The following is a 17,020-nucleotide window of genomic DNA, read 5'->3' as shown; positions in this document are numbered from 1 at the left end:
TTAAATAAAGAGTTAAATGCTTGGTTGGTCTTTGTGGTTTTCAAAAAATGCAGACTTAGTCCTAGTGGTTTATTAATTACACGCGTGGTCCCAAAACTTGTCAAAAATGAACTCGGTTGGTCCCTAGCCCTAACATCAGTTAAATTTCTCAGTTAAGTCCATGTTAAATGACCAAAATACGCTTGCTTATTAACTTTCTTGTTAAGTCCATGTCAAGCTGTCATCCCTCATCATCTCCAACTCCATTGTTATTCCTCCAAGATCTCTCTCTCATCAATCCACACGATCAACCCCAAACCCTAAAAAACTAATGTCCATCACCGGAATCTCAACACCCACCTCCCGTTGGCCCACTCCGGTGGCCAACCATGACCGACATTGTCAAACAGATCCTGGCAAAACCGATCCAGTTAGCCTAGCCGACCAAGTCATAAAATCCGCCTACTGCATCAACAAACAAGACTGCTTCGAACTCAAATCCAAAATTGATCAGATGCTGCTGCGTCACTCGTGTTGCTCGCACGTGACAACGATCGATGCAGGAAGTTGATAATTAAAGAGGGTGGGGTGAATCTGTTGCTGAATTTGGCGAAAGAGGGGAAGCTGGAGGGGCAGGAGAATGCCGCGTTGGCGATCGGGTTGCTCGGGAGGGAACCGGAGAGTGTGGAGCATATGATTAACGCGGGTGTGTGTTCAGTTTTTTGTTAAGATATTGAAAGAGGTCCAATGAAGGTGCAAGTGGCTGTGGTGTGGGCTGTGACAGGAAAAACGGGAGGGAAGAGGGAGGAGGATTATGTATGTGTGGCAGAGGTTTCATATATATACTATTTTTTTAATTTTTTAATTCTTAATTTTAGGTTTTTAGTTGTTCAAGGGTAATATAGTCATTTCACACAAAGTTAACAGAGAAATTTAATTGATGTTAGGGCTAGGGACCAACCGAGTTCATTTTTGACAAGTTTTGGGACCACGCGTGTAATTAATAAACCACTAGGACCAAGTCTGGAATTTTTGAAAACCACAGGGACCAACCAAGCATTTAACTCTTAAATAAAGTTTGTTATCATGTGTACATAATGTTAAAACTATTTCAAACTTTATATGATCTTTCTAGTATAGTATATTGCGATGTGCATGGCTTAGTTCAGTTTTGGGCCATAGCCACAACATAGACCGCTTTACGTAAAATGAAAGTGCAGCTAAAGATGGACTTACCGGAGCTTGTCCGGATGTTCGTCGAAACCCTAGATGAAGTCTTTGGCTTTCGGTGTGATGCCGTTATGGTTTCTTAATATATGATAACATTAAGCTGGGAAAAAATATTAAACCTCAAATTCCTAAACGAAGTGCATACCATAGGAAGTATAAGCTCAAATGTGTATAACATATTATAGATTCAAAAACATTGACAGCACTCCACCCAAACGATTTGAAAAAATAATAAATAATATAGATAAAAGTGTGATTGGGTGGAAGAGAGTAGGGTCCACCATTAACCCTCGCTCCCTCCTCTTCCTTTATGTAGTGACTCCTCCCCGGGTGTTTGAGTTTGCCGCACCAAATGTGGGGTTGGCGGTGGTCTTACTGCATGTTGAACGGTCATCGCCCGCCTTCCCCGCATTCCACTACGTACACCCTTATGGTTTATCTTGTTAGACCAGCTTTCAGTTGTTGTGAATCTTGGTAGATTAGGGTCATTGTGGGTCCTATATAGTCAATGACATCATACATATACATGAGTAACCCGTTATCACACGTTTAGACAAGTAATACCGAATATGTCCTTCTATGCCCCCCTTGGCCAACCATTATTGTTGATTGCCTATATTGGTAAAGGATGGTCAACATTGGTTAATGAGGGTAAATGATTGTTAGTTAGGATTAAAATTTACTAAGCATTACCAATTAGCTCAATGTTAGTAAACAAGAATCTAATAGGAACAATCTTGGCCAATGATAGTCAACATGGTTAACATGGTAAATGATGGTCATTTAGAAGGGTTAGTGATGATCAATGTGGGTTACTAATGGCTAATAATGATTGATACTGGTTAATGAGGGTAAATAATACTTAAAAGGTTAATTAGGTACAATGTTGGTAAACGAGATTCTAGTAGGATCAATGTCAAGCTTGGCTTGGTAGTCCACGGGGTTTAGGGGATGTTTGGGATTGCTTGTTTTAGACAACTTATAACTTATTGACTTTTTGAAAAGTTAAATGATGTTTGGGTTTAGGAGTGTATGTGAGTGGAATAGCTAATAAGTCTCTCCAAAAAGTCATTAGGAGTTTGAAACAGCTAAGCCAAACAACCCCTTAATGATGGTCAGTTACGGTGATTACGAGTCAATGATAGTTAGTGGGGGTTAGTAGTTATCAATGACGATCGATATGGGTGTGCATGACCGTTCCTCTTCCTTAATTGTCTAGTTTTTGTCGTAGTTAGTTGGAGGAGCATGGGCCTGCCTATGGTCATGCACGACCATGCTTGGCCTGCAGATTGCAGATTTATCTCATTTATTGTCGTTTTTCACTTTTTTTTGCTAGGGGAAATCTAAAAACCTACAATTGTAAACAGTGAACTTAGAAAGTGTTTTCTCATGATAATGCCTCAAAAGTAACAAAAATTGGGGGGTGATTGTGCATGTAAAATATGTATAAATTATGGCACATCAAGCACCTTTAACTTATATCCTAATAATAACATATAACGCTTTTGACTTAAAAACGTAATATTAATCATTGAGAACCAACGATCAACATTGGTATTTTTATTCGGTACTTATAATTATCATCAACCTATAATATAAGTATACTTATATCATTTAGTATCCATTGACTTATATTTAACTGGACGTAAAACAATTGATCAAAGCATGGGACTAAACCTTAACTTCTAAGTATCCCCAATTCTTATTCTTACGTAACAATACATTGAAACAACATGACTTCATTAATGACATGACATTGATTATTCAAACCCACTAGACATGATATGATTAGACATTTGACATGATTTCCAAACTAATTTCCAGAACTAACAAGTCTTCACTAGACTTCCTCCCGAAACTAGTTTAAGACTATAGTTATATACTTGAGTTAACTTGTAGTTCTTGTTTGAGACATGTGACATATCTTACTTCGGGCAATCATCCTAACAACCAATATCAGGTGAGTTTCGTGGCCCCTCTTTCTACTTATTTTTCCATGGGGAAAAGTACGTTATCTTACTACTCATGATAACTAATTTACTCTTTAGTCGATACGCATTTTACAATACACTTATAACCTCAATGTGAATTGTGTGAGTTTCCCAAATCTGTTAAGTCCCCACTGATTTTTACGCAATCAATTTAACTCATGTTATGAGCCGATGGACATGTATTGAGTAGATCTATTTTGGTTGACACCCCTACTCATGTCATCGTATTAATAGCTAGAGTACTTTGGACGTCACGAACCGACATTTGAGCGAATATCCCCCACTTTTATCTTGCTCCATTGATGTCAATTGTGACATTAATGTAAGGACGTAGTCTGCTAGGTTTGATTATGGGCTCATGACAATTGCATCACCCTTGTGTACTTATTTAACATTGTTGTCTAAACATATCTTGATTATTACAACACACTATTTATTTTAAACATGCGAGCTCACCTACTATTTTTAGTTGATATTTTTTTTTGCGTACTTTTCAGGTAACAATAACTATTTTTAGCAAGACTGATCTCTAGAAAGTGACTTGAATAGAAACTTATTTGGATTGAACGTTTACTTATCTGTAAGACACTTGTTTTATTTGGGATTATGGTTGGTTTGTTTTGGTTTGAAGACATGTATTGCTTACCCTTTGGTGTCAACGTATGTCGCAACATATTTTATTGAGATGCATTTTAGTATTTTCTTTTGTATTGATGTGCCATGATATGTGATTTTTCAAAGTTTTTAAATTAGGATGAAAAAAATTTGTGAGCCCTTTGATTTTTTTTAAGGGTAAAACCACTCACTTAGGGGGAGGGATTTATTCCACTTTACTCATGTTTTTTTTGCCACATTAACGTCACATAAACTTTTTCCCTACTTTTCTCTGTTGTCCCCGAATGAATAAAATGATGCCGTCCTAAGTTTCCTCGTAATTCCCCAAAACTAAATTATTTTAAACTAATTTAAATTTTAAAAATATTAATATATTAACCGATCAGGATACATGAACCTGTTCAAATCACATTTTTCACACCCCGGCTTTTCCCCGCGTCCCCCCCCCCAACCAAAACACATCTGTAAAAAAAAAAATCATAAAAATCACCATTGCAGAGCTGGTTTTTAAAAAAAATTAAAAATTTTAAAACCTAAAAAAAATTCACAAATACATATGTAAGAAAAGAGAGAACTCATCCTTACAAAAGGTTTTTCCAAAAATATTTTACCAAAAATCCTAAAAATTAACTTTCCAATACATATATATAGGAGAAGGATCCGTTAGGAACGACCCTTTATTGCGAGAACCGCGAGAACCAGTGTGAACACAAACACTAATACCTAAAAAAATCTAAAAACACCCAATTTTTTTTTACTATTTTTTTATAAAAATCGCTATATTTTGTTTACAATAAAAAAATAAAAAAAATAAAAAAAAAATTCGAGTCACAGTTATCCATGCACATGTGCATTTGTATCATTTCTTTGACAAATTCCGTAATTCATTACATATATTAGACAATTGCACTTTCATTTACACTACCACGTGTAATACACTACTTTTTACGTTAACAATATTAGAAATGCACATGTGCATCTATATGTATCAACATGAAATAAGGTGTTTTGGTACACTACTTTCTCTTTCATCATCATTCCATCCATAATACACAAACATGCACATGTGCATTTTTGTCATTTCTTTGACAAATTTCGAAATTCATTACAACTATTAAACAATTGCACTTTCATTTACACTACCATGTGTAATACAATACTTTTTACATTACCAATATTAGAAATGCACATGTGCATCTATATGTATCAACATGAAATAAGGTGTTTTGGTACACTACTTTAAATACACTTTCTCTTTCATCTATCATAACATCCATAATACACTACCACTACCTCCTACCATCCATAATACAATACCATTACCTCCTACCATCCATAATACAATGCCATTACCAATATTTTCACTTTATTTTATTTTATTTTTTTTGAACGGCAAATTAGGATCACTGATGGACCACTGGAGTATCATCGTGCCACCAGCAGAACCACCCGATCATATCCATCTCCACTAGGCAATAATGCCTATACACCAATTCAGGAGGAAACCCAATAAATCTGGGAAAACCCCCTTTGTGGGAAAACCCCCTTTGTGGGAATCGAACTCATGACCTAATGGTCATAAGCCTTATCCCACCACCAAGATACCACTAGGCTATAATGCCATGTATGTAAACACCATTTATACCATCCAATCAACATATTATATCATAAATTGACAACTATAACCAAACCATCAACCACTAAATATAACATGTATATGGAACTACTTCTCCATTCAAAATCATAAACTTTTTGTACCAAAACACGTTATATAATGGTTACACCTAATGATGTACATGTGCATTTTGAATATTGGTAATGTAAAATGTAGTGTATTACGAATGGTATTGTAAATTAAAGTGCAATTGTCTATTCCTGATAACGTATTACCGAATTTGTCGAAGTAATGATACATCTGCACATGTGCATGGATAACTGTTACTTGGAAAAAAAAGTTTTTTTTTTTTTTTTTTTTTTTTTTTTTTTTTTTTTACGGTAAAAAAATATAGCGATTTTTTTAAGAAAAATATTAAAAAAAAGAAATTTTTTGAGTGCTTTTTTGATTTTTTTAGAATTTATTTTGTGTTCACATTGGTTCTCGCGGTTCTCGCAATAAGGGTGGTTCTCGCATGAACCTTACCCTATATATATATATATATACAGAGAGAGAGAGAGAGATCCGCTAAAATGAAAACCATCCCCAGTTGCGAGAACCGTGAGAACCACTCTCTACCACTCCGGCGCCCCCTTCATTTCTCCGGCGACCCCCAACCTTCACCGTCATCAGACGGGGATATAAAACCATCGCGGCGGAGAGAGAAAGGCGGTGCGGTGGTGTTTCTGTATACCAGATCGAGGAGAGAGAAGGGCGGGGTGGTGGGTTTTTCTTTATAGGGTTTTTCTGGGGGGGGGGGGTTTCTTTCGGTGGTGGGGGTGGCTCGATGGTGTTGGCGGTGCTGGGGTTGGAGCCGGTGGCTGTGTGAGCGGCGATGGCTGAACCTTGGACGACGCCGCCGCACAGGGGGGTGGGTGTGGCATAAACCCTCGTCGGTTGTTTTACGCTATAAACACCAAACTATTATGTGACATAAGAACGATTTATTGAACGAGACAGATCTAAGAAAGACCAGTAAAACGTCATTCATACAAAACACCAAACATAATGATGAAACGCGTTACAGCTTTAACAGAGTACGGAAACGACGAAAACTTTATTACTAACATTTATTATAAAAAATTCCCGCTTAAACTACGCGCCAAAAACATCTTATATAAACAACGTCAAGGCCCTTCCATTGATCACACCAAAAACAAACGTCATATTTTACTAAATACCATTCAATTTAAAACGCCAAAATATTCAAAAACCACAGATGGCAAACTTCGTTTATTGGAGATTTAGTTTGGTTCTCAATTCATAATCGTCTTTGATACCAGAAGAAGAATGTTTTTAAGAACATTTAACGCCATACTGAACTTGGACGAAAAAGTTCAGAGGGTGATCCCTGCCCTTGGAATTTGTTGATGCTCTTGTGTCTGTACTTTGTCTGTATTCGGTCTATATGTAAAACGATGTCCTTGTCAGTCCTGTAAGTTGACCAAGTCAACCGTCCTCCTGGTTTGACTTGGCCAACAGTTAGAAATGTTTGTGAATGTTCTGTGTCGAAGGATAGCACATCGAAGGATAATGTAGATCCTTCGATGGCCTCGAAAGATATGTTACGAAGGATAATGTTGGACTTCGAAGGATATGAAATCCTTCGAAGTATATGTAAATCCTTCGAACACATTGTCATCGATAGATGATCCTTCGATCATCTATCGGATCCTTCGGACAGGACATGTTGAGCTGGGTATATATATACCCATGCAGTGTGTTGTTTTGGTTAGAGACTTGAGAGACTTGTTAGATAGATGCACACATAGAGAGAGTTTGAGAGCATTCTATCAAAACACACACACACACACTTTGAGAGTTTGCAAGTTAGATTTGTAAACATTGTGCTTGTAACCGGAACCTTCATTCGTATTAATACAGTGGTGTTAATCGGTGAATCCTTGTGTGTTTGTGTTTATACTTGTCTCATCCCGGTTTGCTTGCTAGCTTGGATTCCGCACTCGCTAGTGGGTTAGTATAACAAGGTTTAAGGTTCGTCATCCTCGAAGAGGGACCTACAAGTGGTATCAGAGCCGTGGCTCTTTTCCTTGTTAAAACCGGGTTTGTGCAAGACTTTGGTTGTGTTTGGACAAAAACTTTCTTGGTTTAGCACCCGTTTTTAGTGTGTTTCTTGAAACTTTCTCCCCCTAAAATTCAAAAATAAAGTGAAGTAAAAATATTTTTTGATTTTTGGTTTTTATATAAATATTTACAAGAAACACACTAAAAACGGGTGCTAAACCAAGAAAGTTTTTGTCCAAACACAACCAAAGTCTTGCACAAACCAAGAAACTCAACAGTGATCCTTCGACTGAAGACCAGGTAGGAACCATTCATTGGCATATGGTCTTAGTACCGAAATTTCGTTTGATAGATTGCCGAGGTTCTGAGATATTCGGTCTTTATGCTGCTTATCATCTGGGTATCATGGTTGCTTCTATAAATAGACTAAGTCTAAGATCTTCCATGATACTATACATACGTGTACATATTTCATACTGCATTCGACCTCAATAAGTGATAAACAATCACATGTCCATCAAAATAAGTGATAAAATATCACAATTATCCGGGAGTCAAGTTCGTCTCTCTGCTGTACGGAAGTACTGACCTGTTCACGGACTTGCTCCTGTGCCCTCATGCATTGAAACTCAAGTTCCTCATAAATAAGTGATTCTATCACATAGGGCTTGTTTTCAAATTCAAATAAGTGACTTGTTCACATTGTAAATATATACGGCTTGAATAAGTGATAAACAAGCCCTCATGCATTGAAACTCAAGTTCCTCATAAATAAGTGATTCTTGGTTTAGCACCCGTTTTTCCTTGTTAAAACCGGGTTTGTGCAAGACTTTGGTTGTGTTTGGACAAGTTTTTGTCCCACCTGATCAAATCCAGAAACTCAACAGTGATCCTTCGAACACTGTTGATCCTTCGAACAAGTGTCATCTTTCGAGCATCTTTCGAGTCTTATCTGTTTAGACTTAACAGTTTGTGATTTTCAGGTCCTTCGATCCTAGATCCTTCGACAGTTTGTTATCCTTCAAATTTTTAACATAGTTTGTGAAAATCAATTTTTTTTAAAATTAATTTTCACCTAATATATTAAATATAAAATGGGAACAAACGGTCAATGGGATCCATCTGCGTGGACTACAACAACTTTGACTCCACAGTCATCATCTACACAATCATCAACCACGCAATCTGCGCCAGAGTTCAACAAAACTGCATGGATGCAGGCTATTGCCCCAACTCAAGCTGCAATGATAACTGCAAATCAATGGGCATTGGTCACAAATCAAAGCAGCAGCATTCAAGCAATGATGCAGAACGATAGTGAAACTGGTACAAGCACGAAACCGCCAAAGCTTAATCACATTAATGATTGGGGATGGTGGAAAGAAAGGCTGAGAACTTATGTTCAGGGGCAAGGTCAAGATCTATGGATGTGTTTCTTCACTCCATTTGAAAATGAGTTGGAAGTTGCAGGATCAAATCCAGAAACTTACAGCACAATGTCTGACGAAGATAAGAAGAAGTTTGAATTGGAAAAGAAAGCATTTATGATTCTCACGCAGGCTCTTCACAGAGATATATACCACCAGTTCGTCATCTGATCCTTCGAGGAAGCAATGGCCCTCGAAAGATCAGATGGTCAAGAAAGTCAATGAAAGTCAACTGTTTAGGTCGAAAGATACTTTGGTCAACGAAGGATTTGACCAGTTGATCCTTCGAGTTGACCAGACCCTTTGAAAGATGATTTAGATCGAAGGATAGCTTTCGAAGAATTCCAAAATATCTGGTATCCTTCGATCCAGATCCTTCAAATATCTGGATCCTTCGAGCCACATATGGATCTTTCGAGATAAAGATCATCCTTCGAGACAACTATTCATCTTTCGAATGGTCTTGAGTCCTTCGAGGCGGTTGGACTTTCGAGGTCAGGGTATAAAAGGCATCTTCTTCTTCATTTGTTCATTATCAGTTTCAAAAAGTTCATCAAAAACCTCTCATCCTTCCGAAACTCTGCCGAAATTTCTAACAAACTTAAAGTATCAGAATTTGTAGAAATTACTTGGTAGGATTGATGATCATGCTTATCAGAACAAACCTTAATACAATCTAGAACTTTATAAAATCTTCATTTGATCATGTTTTTGTTCATATTTTCAGTTTGTGAAATCATGTATGAAATGAGATTTTGTATACAAGTGCATTGAAAATGAGTAGTTTTAGGTTGTTGATTATTGTTTGTTAAAATGAAACAGGTTTTTGTTTGGAATCTTGTTGTTAAGTGTTGGGTTTGGGTAAAACAGGGGTTTGATTAGGGTTTATGGTCAAAAATTTGATGCATGTGTTCTTGTTTGAGTCCGGGTTGGGTCAAAATCATGATGTGTTTGAAATAATGAATGATGTTGTTTTTGACATAAAACTCACTTGAACAAAATGTAAAACAAACCACCGGAAAAACACATCACCGGAAAACCCTAGAAGCCCACCGGAAAAACTCGCCGTTGAACAGTTCCGGAGCGAAGGATGATGATGACTCATCACCTCGATAGATGTGCTGAACAACATCCTTCGAGGTGATTCTCGAAAGATGTTAGATTTCACGAAGGATCATCCTTCGATTTGATCAACCTTCGAAGGATCAAGACATCTTTCAAATTTCTTGATTCTTCGAAAGATGATCTTTCGATATGGTTGTTATCCTTCGGGGAAAGTGACATCCTTCGAACCATCTGTCATCTTTCAAACAGATTGCCATCTTTCGATGGATATATGGATCCTTCGAAGAGTTCAACACTTAGAATTTTTCAAGAAATTGAAAATTTTCTAAGTGTGGAATTCCATTGTTGACTGTTTGACTTTTCCTTATTACGTGTCAATGTAATGTGCAGAAATGGCACCAAAGGCAGCGAAAAAGGAACGGGCCAAACCAACCAAGAAGGTGAAATCGGAGCTTGAAGCTATGTCTGAATCTAGACATAATATGGCGGCATATTTACAACCGGAAGGAAGTATCAGTCCAGAGTTTACTGGCATCATGGAATATCTTCACAGGGTGCGCATTAACTACGCTATCACGACACAGCATGTCGCATATCAGTCACACATCAAGGCATTTTGGAATACAGCTGTAGTTGAAACTGTGGAGAATAAGGAAGTACTCAGGGCAACAGTTGCTGAAAAGCCCGTGGTTATTACTGAAAACACTATCTGGGAACGTCTACATCTTGGAGATCAACCTGAAGATCCAACTTCTATAGATCTACAGTGTCAGCGGGGGCTACTATTGAGGATTAAGTACAGTCAGAACGTTCTTACCAATCAAATCAACAAGAAGTTCATGCCGCTTCGATATAAGTTCCTCTTGCATATTCTCATTCATTGCCTAAGCAACAAGCGTTCTGGGTATGACCTGTCTCCAATCGATTTGACTGGATTGTTTACGGCGCTGATTCTGAACAAGCCGTTCAACATTTCTCGGTATATCTTCGATAATCTGAAGGAGAACGCTAGAAGGCCACTTCCGTCTGCAACACAGCGAACGTCCACCAAGTTCTGGTTATATCCCAGGTTTCTGCAAATGATGATAGATGATCAGATTCCTGATCTTGCTAAAGCAGAGGCAGATGTGTTACCTGTGAATCCGATGAACGAACGCACACTGCTAATCTTCAAGTCTATGGCGAATTACTCGGAATCGGACCCAGTTAGGAAACTGATTGGCCATCTTGATATTCCTGACTATGAAGCACCACAGAACCACAGATGGCGTCGTGAAGGGAGTGTTTCTGATAATGAAGAGCAACAGTTAATCGCTATGGCTGATGTGCAGCTCACAGCTAAACATAACATGGAATCAAGGCTACAAGAAGGTCTGCTGGCAGTTCTGGTGCAGCAGCACGTACTGAGGTTGATATAAATGTGGCTGCTGAAGAGGTTCAGGATATGTCTGTAGATCCTGATGTTCGTGTTGTTACTGGTAGTGCTGGTGGTGCTGGTGGTGTTGCTGGTCAGTCTGGTACTGTTGCGACTGACAAGGGTAAAGGCAAGATAGATGAGGCGAGGAAGATAGTTGATGAAAGCAGTTCATCTTCTGAAGAGGAAGGAGGTTCTGATGATGGTGATTCTTCGTCTGAGGATGATAATCCTCCTCCTCCAGGGATGATGAAAGTCTTTGATAAACGCGGGAACCCCCGATTTGTGCGTATCAAGAAGACGGGTGATACTGGAGACTCTGACACGGATGAAGATTATACGCTTACTTCTCCGGGTTTTCTTAAGAAGAGGAAGGCAAAACGACAGGGTGTTCGTTCATCGAAGAAAACTGCTGATGACACCTCTGTTCCTGTCTCTGTCCAGCCTTCATCTGCTCCTGAGCAGCAGTTTCCTTCCTCTGGTGATCAATTTACTGAAAAAGAGACGCTGGAGCTAATGGCTTCTCCTCAGAGGTCTTCTGGGACACGCACGGCGACTGTTGATCAACAGCCGTCTGCAACTCCCACCTCAGGTACACATGCTCGACCCCCTCTCACTATTACTGGTCCTACAGGTGCTTCGGGTCAGGCTGGTCAGTCTGGTTCTTCAAGACCTGAGCCTTCAAGGCCAACTCTGGCAGAAACCTTGTCTGGATTTTCTGAAGCTGACAAGATACAATTCCTGATTGAACAAGTCAGTGAATTGGGATCTATAGTTGGTCGACACACAAGAACTATTGAAGAACATCGTGTCCAGCGTAAACAGGATGCAATGGCACACAATCATCTGTGTAAAATTGTTGAAGCTCAGAATATTAAGATCAAGGAACAAGCTGAGGAAATCGAAAGGTTAAAAGAGGCAAACAGGGCACGAGATAGGGAGGTGGAAATTATGAAGAGGCATAGTACTAACTTGGAGACTCAGGCGAAGGCGTTAAGGGAAAAGGTTAGTAGTCGTGATGATAGACTGATGGAAGCCTTCAAACCCATGTATACAAACTTCAATAAGGTTCATTCGATGGTTGGTACATTGTGGAATGAAAGGTGCAAAACATTAGGGATAGTTCCTTCAAGACGTGAGGATGATCAGGATGATGATGCTGCTAATCCAGATCAAACAACTGCCTCAGGCTCCGGTGCAACTGCATCCGGTGCTGCAGGCGGATCTGGTACTCCTCAAGATACTCCGTCTGCTCCTCCTACAGCTTCTACAGGCCCAACTGAGCAGACTGAAACACTGGAAATGTCTGTAAACCCTGAACAGATCAGCCTGGAACCGGAAACATTTACTACAGATCTCCCTGAATCTTCAAGTGCTCAGAAACATCATCCTGTGACGGGTGAACTGCTGGAAGAGGGAGAGTTTATTTCTGAGATAACTGATGAACAGATTTCGATTTTGACTGATTTGGATGAAGTTGCTGTGTGTATGATAGATGCTACTCCGCTGGTACAGGATCAAACTGATTTCTCCACAATTGAAGAAATCTTCATCAGTTCTGATCCTGAACGTCCTGTATATGTTTGAAAGGACAATGCGGAGGTGAATGCCCTTGATGATGACTTTGTTGCTAAAAAGACTGCAGAGTTCGCCAATCTTTCTTCTGATTCGCCATCAGCTCAGGAAAGCCGTGAGAAAACAGTTAATGAATGGCGAGCGGATTTCCTTGCTAGGAATCCTCCTCCGCTCGCTCCGTTGGAACAGGCTAACTATATGATGCTGGAGAAAAATCAGGCTCGGGGTCGCATCATTAGCTGGATGTTTGTCAAAGATCTTCACTGCATGGTCGTGAAAAGAGAAACGGGTCTTCAGTATTTTAGAACTCTCCTCAGTATTCTCACACTTCCATATTATGATGTTGCAGTGTTAGCCCAGCTAGATGTAATCAATCGAGCTAAAGAACAGATGGTGGATCTATTCGCTAAGAAAATCAGGTTAGAAAGGAGATTGGGTTGGAAGGATCCTCTGTACAAGCCTCAGTTTCCAAGATACGAGCAGATCAGGTTCACACTTGATCCAGAGACAAACACAGCTCGTTATCGTTTGGTATACGATCCTCCCAAGGTGATGAAGAAGATTCCGTTACTGAAGATGAAGACCGACTTTCTTGAAAACTTCCGTTGCTGGGTTTACGATGCTGATACTGGAGAAGCGGTGATCCTCTTCAGGGATAATCAAGAGAACTTCAGGATAATAGATCCGATGTGGATTACAAATATGTCCAAATCGGATATTATTGTTTTGAAAGATCATGAGATAAACTACTTAGTTCAGGATCGAGATCAAGCTATGAAGTTTCAAAGGATGGCCCGATATTGCTTCAATCTGCTGGTCAACTCAGGAAGTGCATGGTCATCACATCATTTGACCGTGGAAAGGACGTCCGAGACTTAAGACTCGAAGACCAAGACAAAGCTACAGCCAAGGGGGAGTTTGTTGGTGCACTTGTGTCTGTACTTTGTCTGTATTTTGTAATGTATAAAACAATGTCTTTTGTCTGTTGTGTTTACGTCTTTTGTTATGTTGTTTATGTGTTGGAATGTGTGTTTGACCAAGTCAACCATCCTCCTGGTTTGACTTGGCCAAACAGTCAACACTTAGTATGTAAAACTTGTATGCTTCGAAGGATGTCATCGAAGGATGGATTGTATCCTTCGATGACCTCGAAAGATGATCTTTCGATGGATACTTATGGACCTCGAAGGATATACCATCCTTCGAGGTATGTTTGGATCCTTCGATATCTTTCGATGGTAATTCTGGTCGATAGATGATCCTTCGACCAGAATACCTGATCCTTTGTGCATGGTTGTCTGATATGGGTATATATATCCCATGTGGGTTTCATCTTCACAGTTAGTCATTCGGATAGTTTGGAGAGCTTTTGTGAGTGAACCCAAGGTCTTGTAAGAGAGCATTTCAGTTTGGTCAAGGGCTGTAACCGTGTCCACTGAAATACAAGAGAAAACTTTGATACTTTGCTTGTCTACTCTTTCTCTTTGTAATCTTTGCTTTCATCTAAACTCCGGTTTGCACTCTAGCTTGGATTCCGCACTTGCTAGTGTGTTAAACATAACAAGGAATAGGTTTATCCTCAACCTCCGAGGGACCTACAGAATTCCTATTGATAACCTCTGTGAGAAAACACAGATGGTTATACGAAGATTAACCAGAAAATTTGGACCAAACAATGCAAATCTAATTGTCGACCCAGTCATCCAATCTTGGCGTTTTGATGAAGACACTGAGTTGGTGACTGTTGTATGTGACAACGGGTATCAGGAAGACTACATGGTTGAAAACATCATGGCCAAACGGCGTCTTGGGTTCCTACCGGAGTTATGCAACTCAACATGTTTGAACACAGACATGACCCAAAAATTGGCATTGTTGGATGACATGTTCACATGGAGGGGTCAAAATCTTCAAGACGAAGATACCGACGATGAAGGTTTAGATCCGAATTTTGACCAAGATTCCGAACAAGAAGACGAAGGGAGCGATGGATACTTCTCAGATGAAGTCCCATCAGACGATGATTCTTGATTGTGTTTTTTTTTCTTTTGTGTGTGTGTCTCATTTTCTGTGGTTTGTTATGTACTTTTTCGCTAATAAAATGCCAAAATCGCCACAAACGTCTGAACTATAATAATTTCCTTTAATCACATATTACTAAAAAAACTCCAAAAATTACCGAATCGTATAAAACATGGTGTAAGGGAATACAATAAAGGATGGATGAATATGTAGATTAACTTAAATGCCATGAATTGCTTTCATTTTGTAAATTTCATGTTGACTAATGCATTAGGTTTAGACTGTTGCATCTATTTGTTTCTAAACGCCATGAATATTATTTACAATGTGCATGTCTGATATATGTTTCAAAACGCCATCTTTGTGTTTCAAACGCCATAACATTATTTTGCCTTACAAAATTTAATTAGTTGTATTTTTCCATCTTTATCTAAAACGCCAAACTACTTAATGATGGAACGCGTCACAGCTTTAACAGATAAAGCTGAACAAACAGTAACTGAATTACTGACATTTACTATAAAAAAAATTTCCGCCTAAACTACGCACCAAAAACATCTTATATAAACAACGTCTCAAGCCCTTCCATTGATCACACCAAAAACAAATGCCATATTTTACTAAATACCATTCAATTTAAATCGCCAAATAGTTCAAAAGCCACAGATGGGAAAACGTCGTTTATTGAAGATTCAGTTTTGTTCTCAATATTGTGTGTTCTTACATGCTAAAAAATTGCATAGGAAAAAAATAAAAAAAATAAAAAAATAAAAAAAGCCAAACTACTCTTCACTTGCACTCGAAGACCGTGTCCATTGTCTTTTAATTACGGCCTTCTTGCATGTATATGCGTAGTATACGAAAGCTTTACAATTCTTACACTGTCTTTCTTTCGCCCTGGGCTTCCCTTTTGTTTTTATTTTTTCAATTGCTTCCTCTTGTTTGGATTTCAAACGCTTGCAAGATCTAGAAACTTTCGACTTAGACCCAACAGGGACTCTTATCAGATTCTTGTCGTTTTGATATTGCCCTGTTATCTCAGCAAATCTATCCCTAGTACTAGGAGGAGGAGCAACAAACCGCTTATCTTGAACATTTTTCATATAAGGTTGTGTATAAGGATAACTCCTCCATATTACAAGATAAACGGTTCAAAGTATATACTCAGTTGCAAAAATAATTTCTCGCATCATACTTTGCACATCGGGATCAAGCTCGGTCATAAAATCACGACTCATTGAATGATCCGAAGAGCAATTTGGCGAAGCCTCTTTTCGACATCTATTCAAAATGCACTGTTTTGGAAATTCCTTAATATCCTGACTTCTCAAAACATAAAATATACATAGCAAACCAAACTGCTCAAAACGCCTGCATGAGCAAGTGCTGGTGCAATCAGACTTACGGTACATTACCTGAAAAAACGCCAAAAACAATGTATGTATAAAACGTCACGCAGACATTGTACGTATAAAACACCATCAAACAACAAACAAAAAAACTTCTGGCAGAAAAATAAATGTTTAAAAATATAATAAACATCATACTCAGAAAACGCCAAATAAAATACGCGAAAAACGCCATTGTTTACCTCGAATAAGGATTTACAAGGCTGCTGGAAATCATTTATGTAGAACTTAACAAACCCATCGGGCTGCTCTTCATAATGTTGATTTAAGCAATCCCCAATCCCGATTAGCTCAGCTTGAATGTCACAAAAAATATTTTTTGTGTATATCACAGCAGCAGCTTGGCTCTCAAACACTTTATAATTACTTTTCAACTGGGGGCGTTTGTATCGAGATTCATGATCATTTCTCTGGTGCGTGTGACGTTGTCTTTCTATTGCAGTTTCGTAATGAGTCATGAACTCAACAAGAGTAGATTTTGCATTGCACACTTGTCCAAAAAAATGGTTCTTACTATTCGACATCCATGTCGTACGCATAAGGCCCGACAGTTCCTCCATTCTATAGTATGCAGTGATCCAAGAATCCCTAAATGCAAAAATATAAGAAAGCCA

General features: G+C 38.7%; 1 protein-coding gene across 1 annotated transcript; it reads right to left on the bottom strand.

Annotated features, from left to right (window-relative positions):
* Nucleotides 1–15,628: 15,628 nt before the first annotated feature.
* LOC110933113 (protein FAR1-RELATED SEQUENCE 5-like) lies at nucleotides 15,629–16,966 on the bottom strand. Its single transcript, XM_022176352.1, has 4 exons — nucleotides 16,589–16,966; nucleotides 16,193–16,412; nucleotides 15,828–16,084; nucleotides 15,629–15,724 (listed from the first exon to the last, which is right to left on the bottom strand). Exons 1-4 carry the CDS (start codon nucleotides 16,964–16,966, stop codon nucleotides 15,629–15,631), a joined length of 951 nt encoding a protein of 316 aa, XP_022032044.1.
* Nucleotides 16,967–17,020: the final 54 nt, after the last annotated feature.

The sequence above is a fragment of the Helianthus annuus genome, chromosome 4 (assembly GCF_002127325.2).
Source record: "Helianthus annuus cultivar XRQ/B chromosome 4, HanXRQr2.0-SUNRISE, whole genome shotgun sequence".
NCBI lineage: Eukaryota > Viridiplantae > Streptophyta > Magnoliopsida > Asterales > Asteraceae > Helianthus > Helianthus annuus.
This window is presented reverse-complemented; position numbering and strand designations above follow the sequence as displayed.